This window comes from Erythrolamprus reginae, chromosome 1 (assembly GCF_031021105.1).
Source record: "Erythrolamprus reginae isolate rEryReg1 chromosome 1, rEryReg1.hap1, whole genome shotgun sequence".
Taxonomy (NCBI): Eukaryota; Metazoa; Chordata; class Lepidosauria; order Squamata; family Dipsadidae; genus Erythrolamprus; species Erythrolamprus reginae.
In genome coordinates, this window is record NC_091950.1 from 388,818,610 (window position 1) to 388,830,882 (window position 12,273).

Here is a 12,273-nt window from a genome sequence, read left to right on the forward strand (position 1 = left end):
ATTCTCACATACCTGCAGTACGCACATCTTCATTTACCTGTGGTGCAAAAGGATACCTACAACTTATTCCCTTTCCACTAGCTCTCTAGCATTTAGCTTTCTCTTCTAGCTACCTACAGATTACCGAACTGTAGGTAGAGTTCAGAGCACATCGTTCAGAAATAACCATCAAAATGTTCAAACACTGATCATTCTAAAACTGCCAGAATTTACCTACTGCAGAGAGAACGGCATCTACTTGAGCATTTGCCATCTACATTTTTCCAAAGCTTCAGAAGAAAGAGTCTAATAGGCCAATTTTTTTTCAAATTTGGACTCATTGCACTGCAGGTAGGTAAGCTTTATAAATGAATAAAGAGAACAGGATAACTTAGGAGGAACCTTATCACACAGCGTTATATCCCTGCTGATATTTCCTAGGAACTCCAAGTCTAGCAATCATTTTGCTAGTGGATGTGTCTTATACATTAGCTGGCAGTGATAGCAAGGTTCTAGTGGGCCTTCTATAGTATAGTGCTGTGAATCAAACTTCCCTGTGGCAAAGGTTGCTGTCTTATTCTGCATGTTTGATTTAATACCTTAAGACAGGAAATAATTTCTGATGATTGACAATGCTAATGCTTGTCCAGCATTTTAAAGAATATGGTAAGATTTATCCTGCCTTAAACCCCCAAAATTGATAGGTATATACACAAGCAGAATTGTTGCAATTGTGGAAGGTGGAGTAGGTCATATTGTGGGTTAGAGGATTACAATTGTTTTTGAAAAAACTGATCAGACTTGTACAGATTAAATTGGACAACTGCTATAATTCACTCTGGGCTTAGTTCCTTATGTGCTGTCCAAACTCACACTGGATAGTATTGTACTTCAAACTGTGAGAAGGTCTGTGAAAGATAACTTAAAATATGTATAAATGCTGCTGTATTTATTTCTTCCCAATTTTAAACCATTTATTATTAGTTTATTTATGCGGTAGGGTCCAATAAATTCATCATTTGATCAGGTTGTACTACTATAAAGTTTGAGGATTTCTGACTCAGAGAACTATTCAATGTCAGCTAACTTAAAGAAATACTACCAGTACTAACACCAGTGCTAGATGTATCAACGATATATGCTAACCCATTAACTTATCTTTTGAACTAAAGGACTTTGGTCAGTCAACCAGAAGACTCTCGTAATAACAAAGATCTTTCTGGAGTCACTTCTGTCTCTGCCTAATATACAGATTTTTTTCTATTCATAGATACCCCTCCCATGGAACTAATGTGTCAATAACAACAACAACAACAACAACAACAACAATGTTGTTAGCCGCCCCGAGTCTACGGAGAGGGGCGGCATGCAAATCCAATAAAATCAATCAATCAAATCAACAACAACAACAGAGTTGGAAGGGACCTTGGAGGTCTTCTAGTCCAACCCCCTGATTAGGCAGGAAACCCTATTTCAGACAGATGGTTATCCAAAATCTTCTTTAAAACTTCCAGTGTTGGAGCATTCACAACTTCTGGAGGCAAACTGTTCCACTGATTAATTGTTCTAACTGTCAGCAAGTTTCTCCTTAGTTCTAAGTTGCTTCTCTCCTTGTTTAGTTTCCATCCATTGCTTCTTGTTATAGAATTGGTTGAGTCCCTCTTTTTTGTGGCAACCCCTGAGATATTGGAACACTGCTATCATGTCTCCCCTGGTCCTTCTTTTAATTTAATTAGACATACCTAGTTCCTGCAGCTGTTCTTCATATGTTTTAGCCTCCAGTCCCCTAATTATCTTTGTTACTCTTCGCTGTACTCTTTCTAGAGTCTCAACATCCTTTTTGCATCGTAGCGATCAAAACTGAATGCAGTATTCCAAGTGTGGTCTTACCAAGGCATTATAAAGTGGCATTAACACTTCATGTGATCTTGATTCTGGAAGTTTAATGTGTGTCCTGTATTTTTACATTTCTGTTTGCAAAGATAAATCCCTAGATACAATGTTCCTCCAAAATTTTATATTTTAATAAAAACTATATGGAGCTCCTAGGGGAGAGGGGGTTCAGGGTGGTTTCTTTGCCCAAGAGTGTCATCTGAAAGTCAATATATATTCAGCCCTTAAACATGTCTTACCATTTAAAATTTCAAAGAGATAATTGAAAACCCAGAATGACTTTAATTATAAAACAACAGCCATCCTTACAATGGAATTAAATTGGGCAGATATTGAATCCAGCTTATTTTATTTGTTTACAGTATTTTTATTAATTTATTTAAGAATGATTTCATAATTAATAATAAAAATTTATTAGATTTGTATGCCACCCCTCTCCAAAGACTCGGGGCGGCTCACAACAACACAGTGTACAAATCCAATTATTAAAAAATACAGTTGAAAACCCTTATAATAAAATAATCACACAATCCAATCAAAACATACACCAAAATTTATTTATTTATTTGTTAGATTTGTATGCTGCCCCTCTCTGAAGACTCTGAGAGTGCTGCTCTTCTCTTCAATGAATGCTGAAAGTAAGTCCAACTGTTTGAAAATTTCAGCTTTTATTTTAAGAAAGCTACATTTCTAGACTGAAAAACTACAAAGATGGATGGACGATACTAATGAATTCTTAGAGGAAGAGAGTGGTTGAGAAGTTATAATGGTCCAGCTTGAGTATCAAATAGCTTTCAGCGTGGCCCCAGGTGCAGAAGGCACCATAGAACAGCATCATACAGGTACACTTATACATTCACATAGGTTGCGGTAGATTGCAGAATTCTTCTCTTCAGGCCCTAGAAAGGCATTCTGTTGTTTGTAATTGTCTCTCATATGAATAATCCTCCAATAGGGACCTCATCACGTCTGTATTTTAAGACAACAGCTTGGCAGTATAGCATATACTTTGCATACAAAAGACTTTCTGGCACTCAAGTTAAAAGAGATCTCCGTTATCAGGTATGGAAATGACCTTCACATGACATTCTGAAGAGCTCTGCTAGTCACGAGCAATAGCATTTTGCTGAACAGGACAATATCTCATACTGATACAGCCAGCTTAATCTATATTCCTGAAAATTTATCCAAATAAATCAATCTCAAGTAATCCTTAGATTGTATTACTTAATGTGTTGATGTCCATCAGCTTTGGAAGGCTTTTTAGAAAATTCCACTTGCAGAAGCATGTTTTTTAGACAACTTTATGAATAACTCATGCCTGTTCAGTAATAACTTGACCAATTGCAAACCCATGGCTGAGCACGATGCAAAGTACTAGTGCTTTTTAATTGTCTTCAATCACAGCATTTGAAAGTTTGTTTCTTCCCAAATTTCCCCACCTGTATTATGGTCATTCTTAGAAGCACTGCTCTGGACATCCTCCCATACTGAAGTGTAATAAATATACTGCTCAAAAAAATAAAGGGAACACTCAAATAACACATCCTAGATCTGAATGAATGAAACATTCTCATTGAATACTTTGTAGTGTACAAAGTTGAATGTGCACAACAGCATGTGAAATTGATTGTCAATCAGTGACAACCAGGACAATTTGATTTCACAGAAGTTTGATTTACTTGGAGTTATATTGTGTTGTTCAAGTGTTCCCTTTATTTTTTTTTGAGCAGTGTAGTTTCTAGGGAATTACTTTCTCAGTACTAATAGTCTCCTAAACTCTAGAACAGGAGTCCCTAAACTTGGCAACTTTAAGACTTGTGGACTTAGCTGGCTGGAGAATTCTGAGAGTTAAAAGTCAACAAGTCTTAAAGTTGCCAAGTTTGAAGACCTCTGCTTTAGAATGCCTTCCCCAAAGCATACCTAGTTTATTCATCTTTCCTGAGCCAAATAAAAGTAACTTGTTGTATTTCTAATATTTTAAATTCTTAAAATTCAGAACCTTTCAGCCATTTCTATGTGCTGTTTATGTTTTCATTGTTATACGCTGGATATTTTAATTGTTTTAATTAAGAAAATTAAATTGTAATTTTAGAGTACTAACAGCTGCCTGGAGACAACTATTTTGAGGACCACATACTTTAAAAATTATGTTCTACCCTATCAGGTGCCATATTTAAGTGTCTCTAAGGGGGAAAAAATAGAAAACTTTTTATTATGAAGCCTATCTATAGAATGTAGCACCCTAGAAAATATTCATGGCTTTTTGCACCTGCTAAGGGCTACTTTATGCTTTATATTTTATATCAACTATAATTGGTTTGCTCTTTTGAAGTCTTACCATACTATTGTTTATTTATCTTGTTTTAATTGAACATTTAGTACTTTATAAAAAAAATAAGTAATACCTGGAAAAAGAGCTACAGTGGTAGAAAAGGAAATCTTACAAGAAATATCCAGCTATTGCTACACATACACAGTTAAATGTTGATCTTTATTATAAAGATATCTATTTCCAAGAGTAGGACTTCACAAAGCAGCTAACATGTTTGTTAATTCAACAAATCAATCTGCCCTGTTAAATATAAAGGTATTTAAGACAGGCAACAATTTAAATTACATCTTCCAAATGTGTGGGACTACATTCTTGTTCTTCCTTATGCAGAAGTTCTGGATTAAGAGAAGCCAACGATTAGCAACCAGGTGGAGTTGAATTCCACCAACACAAGGATTGCTGGTAACTGCCTTGAGTTTGCAAAGTGGGACCTACAACACAAACATTGTTGGTTCCCCACTCCATCCCATAAAGATGTGTTCAAAAGGGATAGAGAAAGGTGTTGGGGGCTAGGTTCAGCACATTTTCTGTTATGAGGATAAAGTGTGGCTTCTTGCAAATTATGAAAGCTATGAAATAGGTCAATACAATTTTTTTCTAGAAAGGCTGAATAAGTAACGAGGAGCCATAGTGGTGCAATGATTTAAAATGCTGCATGGCAAACCAATTCTGCCCACAGCCAGGAGTTTGATCCTGTCTGGCTCAAGGTTGACCGTAAGGCAGTATATAAGTCTAAGTGCTATTGCTAATGGGTGGGGCATAACAAATTTCATCTCCTGGATGACCCTTCAGTTCAGATGTCAAACTTTTGTGGACATAGCTGGCCTCATTTGTAGCATAGCATACAGCAGTGATGGCAAACCTTGTTTTCCTCGGGTACCCAAAGAGCTATCACTATCACGCATGTACAAGTGCCCACACCCATAATTCAATGCCTGGGAAGGGCCGAAAACCGCTTCCCCCGCATCCCAGAGGCCCTCTGGAGGCTGAAAATGGCCTGTTTCCCAACTTGTGGTGGGCCAATAGGCTTAAGTTTCTCCCTCCTCAGGCTCCAAAGGCTTTCCTGGAGCTGGGGGAGGGTAAAAATGACTTCCCTTATCCCCCTGGAGGTTCTCTGGAAGCCAAAAACACCCTTCAAGAGCCTCTGTGCGAGTCAAAAATCAGCTGGCTGGCACACACATGCACGCTGGAGCTGAGCTAGGGCAATGGCTCCCGTGCCAGCAGATATGGCGCCGCATGCCACCTGTGGAACCCGTGCCTTAGGATTGCCATCACTGGCATACGGCCTCTTCCATTATCAGAGTTTAATATTTGTATGTGAACATTGAATAGATTCCTTGGCTAAATGAGATGGAATCAAGCTCCTTGATTATAACTCCCCCAAGATAAAACTGCTCACTTTCAGCCTTTATGGGAAGGAGAAAAGAATCTGATGGCTCCGCCATCATAGGAAAGAAACAGCATTCAGAATACTGAGCCAAGCCCTCCGCAGTGATATGAGCCTATGAGCCAGCACTTTCTCTCCTCCTTTCTTTTCACAAGTGCTGTGGGTTTTTTTTAAAGCAAGTTTAATATTATGCCACATCTTTCATACACAGTAAAACATCCTCTGGAACCTTTCTTACAGATTTATTTTCAAAGAGAAGTGGGACAATTAAAAATAAAATAAAATAAATGCCCTTCCTTCCTCCAATTTGTGCAGGATGCACCACTTTTTAAATAGCCTCTTTTGCAATGCAGCTACCAAAAAAAAAAATATTGTCCAGAAACACATGATCCAATGCTGCATCCACAAAAAGCATAACCTTCCATTCTGTGCTAATTAACCTGAAGTGATGATATCATCTAGTTCAATACGCACCGTCATAAAACATGGATTAAAATCCCCCACAAGCAAGCATCAAAAGTAGTACATGGGGATAGTCCACTTTTCTGCTAGAAAGTACAAAACAAACAAAGTATAAAGGATGCTAAAAGAGTAACTAACCTGCAGCTGAGTGATTTTTATAGCTTGCCAAAGGTCATGTTCTATGGTCACAATCCTAGAGATACTTACCATGGAATGAGTACAATTCTCTGTAGTGGACGTTATAGCAAAATAAAGCACCCACACAGTCAATATATTCATTTGCATTTGTATTTGTTCAATTCACTTGTATTTGTTCAATTCAATTATACATAAGAATATTAGTGTCAGGCCACCTATATTTTCCACATAATATATTAATCCATATAGAGTGACTTCAAGAAGACATCTGTACAGATGCACCAGATATTCATATCTAATATATGCCTGATCAATGGACTGTCGCTCTGCAGTGTTTCTTGAAAACCTACCATATTGCATGTCCCATAGTCTTCCTTTCTTTAATCCTTCCTTACTCTAATTTTTATATCTATCGTTATATTGAAGGAAAAGGATATTCAGTGTTCTACGGAAAAGGACACACTACACTAGAGAGCCTTGCATTTATGACTTGCATTTCAGAAGGACCATTTATACTTTTTGTATCTCTAGTTAATTACCGTGAAAGGTAACCTGATAAACTGGAAATTAAAAAGGTGCTGCATTAGCTGGACTTTTCATCAGATCCAGCAGCATTCTTTGTACATTTTTCAATGAAGAGTCATATTTATTAATACGTAAGTTATAAATACATAGAATTTTTAAGAAACAAGAATGACGGGACCTTTGGTCCAAAATGGTCACATAGCAATAGAATACAAGAAAATTTTAACAGAAAAGGGAAGGATAACAGAGGAAAACAGAGGATTAAATACTATATCTTGTCCCATCATTTCACAAAGGAGTAAAGGATCAGACAGGAGAGTATTAAAAAAAATCTTCCAAAAAAATGGTAAAGAAAGAAGTGACAATCCTAACTATAGGAGAGAGAAAAGTATACCTCTATAAAACGTAAAGCTAATTCATTGTCAGTAGTAAACATGTGTTTAAAATCCCAAAAGGCTTCAAAGGAACAATTTCTTAAATATGATTATGTCTGATTTGTAGATTTTACTTTGGTTTAAAGATTGTTGGCTGAACATCATGATTTGGGCTTTGTGAAAAATGAAGCACACTTCACTATGACAAAATGTACAACTTTTAAAGAAACTAGCCTTTTATTCCAGGAGTGGCAGCGGAGAAAACAGAAGATGCAGAGAGATTTGAACTATAACAATTTGCAAATATCAACATTAATCATTGGAGGTTAGGTATTCATCTCAAATATATTCAATGTTTTCTCCAAAAGCATTAGCAAAACATTTCAGATCAGGTGAGAAGACCTGTGTTTTACGTATCACTCCATGCTCAATAAAAATAATAGATATTAACATTATTTTTCACAGAGAGATGATCAATGTTCCCTAGGACTGAGTATAGGATCTGCCTGCAGATGTAACTTGTTCAATATCTCAAATCACTAGTTAAAATACCCCAGACAGCAATCAATCAACCAATACAATTCTTTATCTATTAATCAGCAGATGCTAAGGCATAAGACTAACTTTGTATCAGCCAGTCTTTGTACTGATATAGCAAAATTATGTTACATACCCTCCACCAAAAATGCTACCCCTCTAATTTCTTACTGCTTCTGTGACAATTTAAAGCTCCATCTTTGTTCATAATATTCTCTGCCTAAACTTGTAAATTGTACTAAGTCATGTTGTAATTTATTGCGGTTTACCAAATAAGTCTCAACCATTTGGATAAGTGCACATTGAGTCAATAGAATCACAATACTGCTTATGCTTTGTCAGGTCAGTTATTGTATATCCCTCTTAATTAATCTTTGGCTTTCTTACATGGAGCTCTTTTGCAAAATGCTCCTTTTATTATGAGGAAGGAAGAAAGGAAGAAGGAAGGAAAAAAGGAAAAAAGGAAGGAAGGAAGGAAGGAAGGAAGGAAAGTTCTGAGATAGACTTGCATTCTATAGTTTTCAATGTCTTCAGGCAGATAGAGGATTCACAAATATTATTTATTTAGATTATCAATAGATGAGAACCGCTCTCAATTTCATTTTACGCATAGTCTAAAAAACAATATGATAAATTAGTACTCATACAGAGCTTCTGAATATTTATAGCATTCCACATGCATAAGGCTTTATGAATAACCTTGAAAAGGAGCAATATCAATTTATCACTATATTTCATATGAGAAACGCTGAGACTGAGAAAAGGTAGTTTGCATGAAGCCACTTATGCTGTAATCCTATATGAATTACTTGAATACAGCTGAATAGGAATGTGCTGTTAATGATTTCACAGCTAAGATAGAATGGGAACTAGAGGACTTCCCACTCCACAGCATAATTTCTCCAGCACCATGCTGCATCAGCTCACATTAACTTGCACAATGAATTCACAGCATCTAAGTAAGGTTTAAAATCAAACATCTGAAGTCCAACATGGTACTTTAAGCATAGAACTCTTAAATAATGCTTTAAAGATGCTTCAAAATACAGCTCATAACTATTAATTTTCTAAGAATTAGTGTTGGAAAGAAAAATGATTTCAAAAGGGTTCAAACAATTTCATAAACTTTTTTGGAGGGAGGAAACCTAAGCTATTAAAACTGCCTCCAAACACAGAACGAGAAAATACATAACATGGCCTTGGATGATGCTCATAACCAATTTGAATCAGCACACATTAACTTAAAGAAACCATGGGGGAACTCAAGTAACTTAAATAGTAACCTTTCTAGTTTGAATCAATATTCCCACATCATATTCCACACCTGCAAAGAGCTGAATGCAGCAACAGCTGACAACATTTGACTTGTCATGCTTTTCTGTTTGCAAGAAGATCTTCCCTTCCTCATCCCGCAATAGCTGGCACACCCCAGTGTCTCCAGCGACTACTCCCTCTACACTAGCCTCTCATTTCGTGAAGACAGAAGTCTCCCTTTCCAACCTGTGCATATTTTGCACACTAAAGTTGTTAATATTTTCTCACTTAAAACCCTGTTAAACCCATGAACAAATACTTCTTTGGCTAAACAAGAGGTATAAACATTAATGTTTTGCGCACATAATCTACACCTGAAATCTTCAACTAATTTCAGTGGTCCTGGAGTCAACAATGTTATTAAAGTTTAATTAAAAGCAAGCACTTCATCTTACGAAGCTATGACTAAAGATGCTTAAATAATCTGAACATCAAGTGCCCCGTTAAATACCATAGTAGACTCAACTCTCCAGAAAAACTTAACAATAAAGCCAAATGTCTCTCATTCAGCTCAGAATTATTTCACTTTTGTTAATATCCATTCCAATTAACCACCCAAACAAAAAAGAAATACTCCTCTCCAAGATCATTTTAAAAACCATTCTCCTTCCCGTTAACATCTCAGACAATAGTTTCTTATATGATTTTAATACAGCCCTCCAAATCTCAGTAAAGTAGGAAGCAAAGCCCACCACCATCATCCCACGTATCATACGGATCCAGGATTTCTCGTCCATATCATTTGCATGGAATGTGGAGACTTACAAATCTCAGCGTATCCCGCTTTGACCTTTTTACATGCCTTGGAAAACCATCACCCTGACCTATGCAAAAAGCAGATTTGTCGGGAAAACATTGCATCGGATGAGAGTAACCCTGCCTAGATTTTTGCAAGGTGCTGTAACAGTAGCCCAAGATTTCTCAGAAGCTTGGGGAAATCCAAAAGGAACAAAATAAAACAACACAACATAGAGATGTTATCACTCCCTCCTTTTCCCCAGGAGAACCATTATTATTGTTTGTAATAATTTCCAAAAAACCCCAAAACCCATCCCTTCTAGAGCTCAGATCAAAACCCCTTATTACTTAAAAAAAAGATTGCAAATGCCTCCATCCAATCCTATCTCTCTGCCTCTTCAGAAAGAGTAGCTAAAGTGGGGTAACAAGATAACAAATCTGTGATAGCTGGTCAAACAAGGTAAAGAACTGGCTACTGTACCCTCAAAAGTTCTGATCGTCTAAATAAGAATTGAAAAGAGCTTGTTTTAAACTGGCTCTTCTCCTTCAGCTGCAAAAAAGGGAAAGAAGATGAAAAAAAAATCCACATTTTTTCCTTCCTTTTCGTCCTGTCTCCACTCTTATTAAAATTCTCAAGATCTCACAAAGTCACTTCGGGATGCCTTCCGAAAAGAAAGGCTGTGCTCATCCCCTAAATAAAATAAAGACCACTAGCCCGATCAAAACAAAAGGCAAAGACAAGAAGAGCCTTTTTCTTCTTCTCCTCCTCCTCCTCCTCTTCCTTTGCACGATCGCCCTTCGCTCCCCGAACAGCCCCGATCGTGCCCTTCGCCGTCCAAAGGATACTCACGTTTTGGTTCTGGCTACTTTTTTCTCCACTTGACCATTTAGAAAGCAGAAGTTGGGGGGTGGCTCCCAAATAAGAAAAGGGGAAAGATTTCTTTTCTTTTTTTTAGGAGATCCTGCAAAATAAAATAGAGAGGAGCTCCAGGGGGGAGATTGCTTCGGACTCCCGAGCTCTGCTTCCTTTGAACCCCCCCCCAAGGAAAGGAAAAAAACCCCTCCCACTTCTTCCTGCTCCCTTTTGGGCTCAATCAGACCAGACTGACTGCCTTTGTCTGTCTGACAAGCGCCATGTTGATATCAACATCCAAGCTCCCACCTGCTGCCGCTGTGAGACCCTGGGACTTGTAGTTCCTTCTTCCCAAGGGGACGGAGATAATGTGAGCCGTCTAGGACTACGACTCCCAGAGACCTGCGCTGGAACTGCCTCACCAATGGCTGACAGTAAACGGGAGAGTGATGATCAGGGCGAGAAAAAAACTACGATTCCCATCCTGCTCTTCAGGTGGGCGGAGATTATGGCTGCTCGTGACATCATTTTGCGGTGGGCGGAGTGATTAGGAGGGCGGGCTCCAGAACTAAAACTACATTTCCCAGGATGCAATGCAAGAGGTTTAGACCAGGAAAGAGAAGCATGGTCCGCCGTATATAGAGCCGGGTAAAGCATGAAGCTGGTGAGTTGGATGTACTATTGGTGGGTTTTGATGAAGGAGATCTAAAGACGGACACGAGGGGCCACCTAATTTCTCTCTCCTGTAGTGCAATTCTGAAAGATCCATTTTGTTAGGGAAGCTTTAATTTGATGCGTCTCAGTTGTGCGTTTGTTTTCCAGCCAACTATAATGTATTGATTTTAAGTATTGTTACGTTGGTTAGTTTTATTTTCAACTCCTGCCCCCCACCCACCTATGGAAACTCTTTGGATATTTCTGGGAGAAATAATGATATATAAGTAAAAATAAATGATAGATACCTGAAAAATTATCTTTGATTACTCTTCCTCATATTATGACATATTGAATTAAATGCTAAAATTTATAGAGGTTGTGCAGCATTCAGCAGTTGCATGAGTGTCTGCATCTTCCTATCTCCCCTGTAAGAGTTGCAGTCTACAATTTAAAATAAACTGCCACACAATAGAAAAGTGCACTATCAAATACCAGCTACATTGGCTGTCACCTGTTAGATGTCCAATATCATTATTAATAATGACATTGGACATATTAACCACTCCAAACTTGATTGTAAAATATACGACTTTAGTAATAGAGTTGTTGAAGCATGGAACTCATTACCGTAGTATCATCCCCTAACCCCCAACATTTTACCCTTAGACTGTCCACGGTTGACCTCTCCAGATTCCTAAGATGTCAGTTAGGGGCGTGCATGAGTGCACTAGAGTGCCTTCCGACCCCTGTCCTATTGTCTCTCCTATATCCCATATATCTTCTCTTCTATCCCTATATCTTTCTTCTATTCTCTCATCGGTTTATTTTATCCTATATTCTCTCTTCTATTCTTTCTCTAATTCTATTTCTTCGAAGGTGTCCACTATTACCTTCATTGTGTATTATTGTGTATCGGACAAAATAAATAAATAAAAATAAATAAATAAATAATTTATTAGATTTGTATGCCACCTCTCTCCGAAGACTTGGAGCAGCTTTATATAACATTTTTCCTTCTTGAAAGCTCCAAGTACATAAGATTCTCCAGCAGGAGAGAACACTACATAAACAACTCAGTGAT

The 12,273-nt window shown here is 37.6% G+C and overlaps 2 protein-coding genes across 8 annotated transcripts in view; one reads left to right on the forward strand and one right to left on the reverse strand.

The window, feature by feature from the left end:
* HMBOX1 (homeobox containing 1) overlaps positions 1 to 10,864 on the reverse strand; it is a 186,545-nt gene extending 175,681 nt beyond the window's left edge. For 5 of the 7 annotated variants that reach the window (XM_070734854.1, XM_070734853.1, XM_070734851.1 and 2 more), the window contains exon 1: positions 10,533 to 10,852. The gene's annotated coding sequence lies outside the window, so the exon portion shown is untranslated. Of the gene's footprint in view, positions 1 to 10,532 lie in introns of all 7 variants that reach the window. The other 2 variants (XM_070734852.1, XM_070734855.1) reach the window with 2 other exon arrangements.
* A 224-nt stretch (positions 10,865 to 11,088) lies between these two features.
* Positions 11,089 to 12,273, forward strand: part of INTS9 (integrator complex subunit 9) — a 97,389-nt gene continuing 96,204 nt past the window's right edge. Inside the window, exon 1 of the mRNA XM_070734858.1 lies at positions 11,089 to 11,199. Within this exon, the coding sequence (XP_070590959.1) occupies positions 11,191 to 11,199 (9 nt within the window). The 5' untranslated portion in view covers positions 11,089 to 11,190. The remainder of the gene's footprint in view (positions 11,200 to 12,273) is intronic.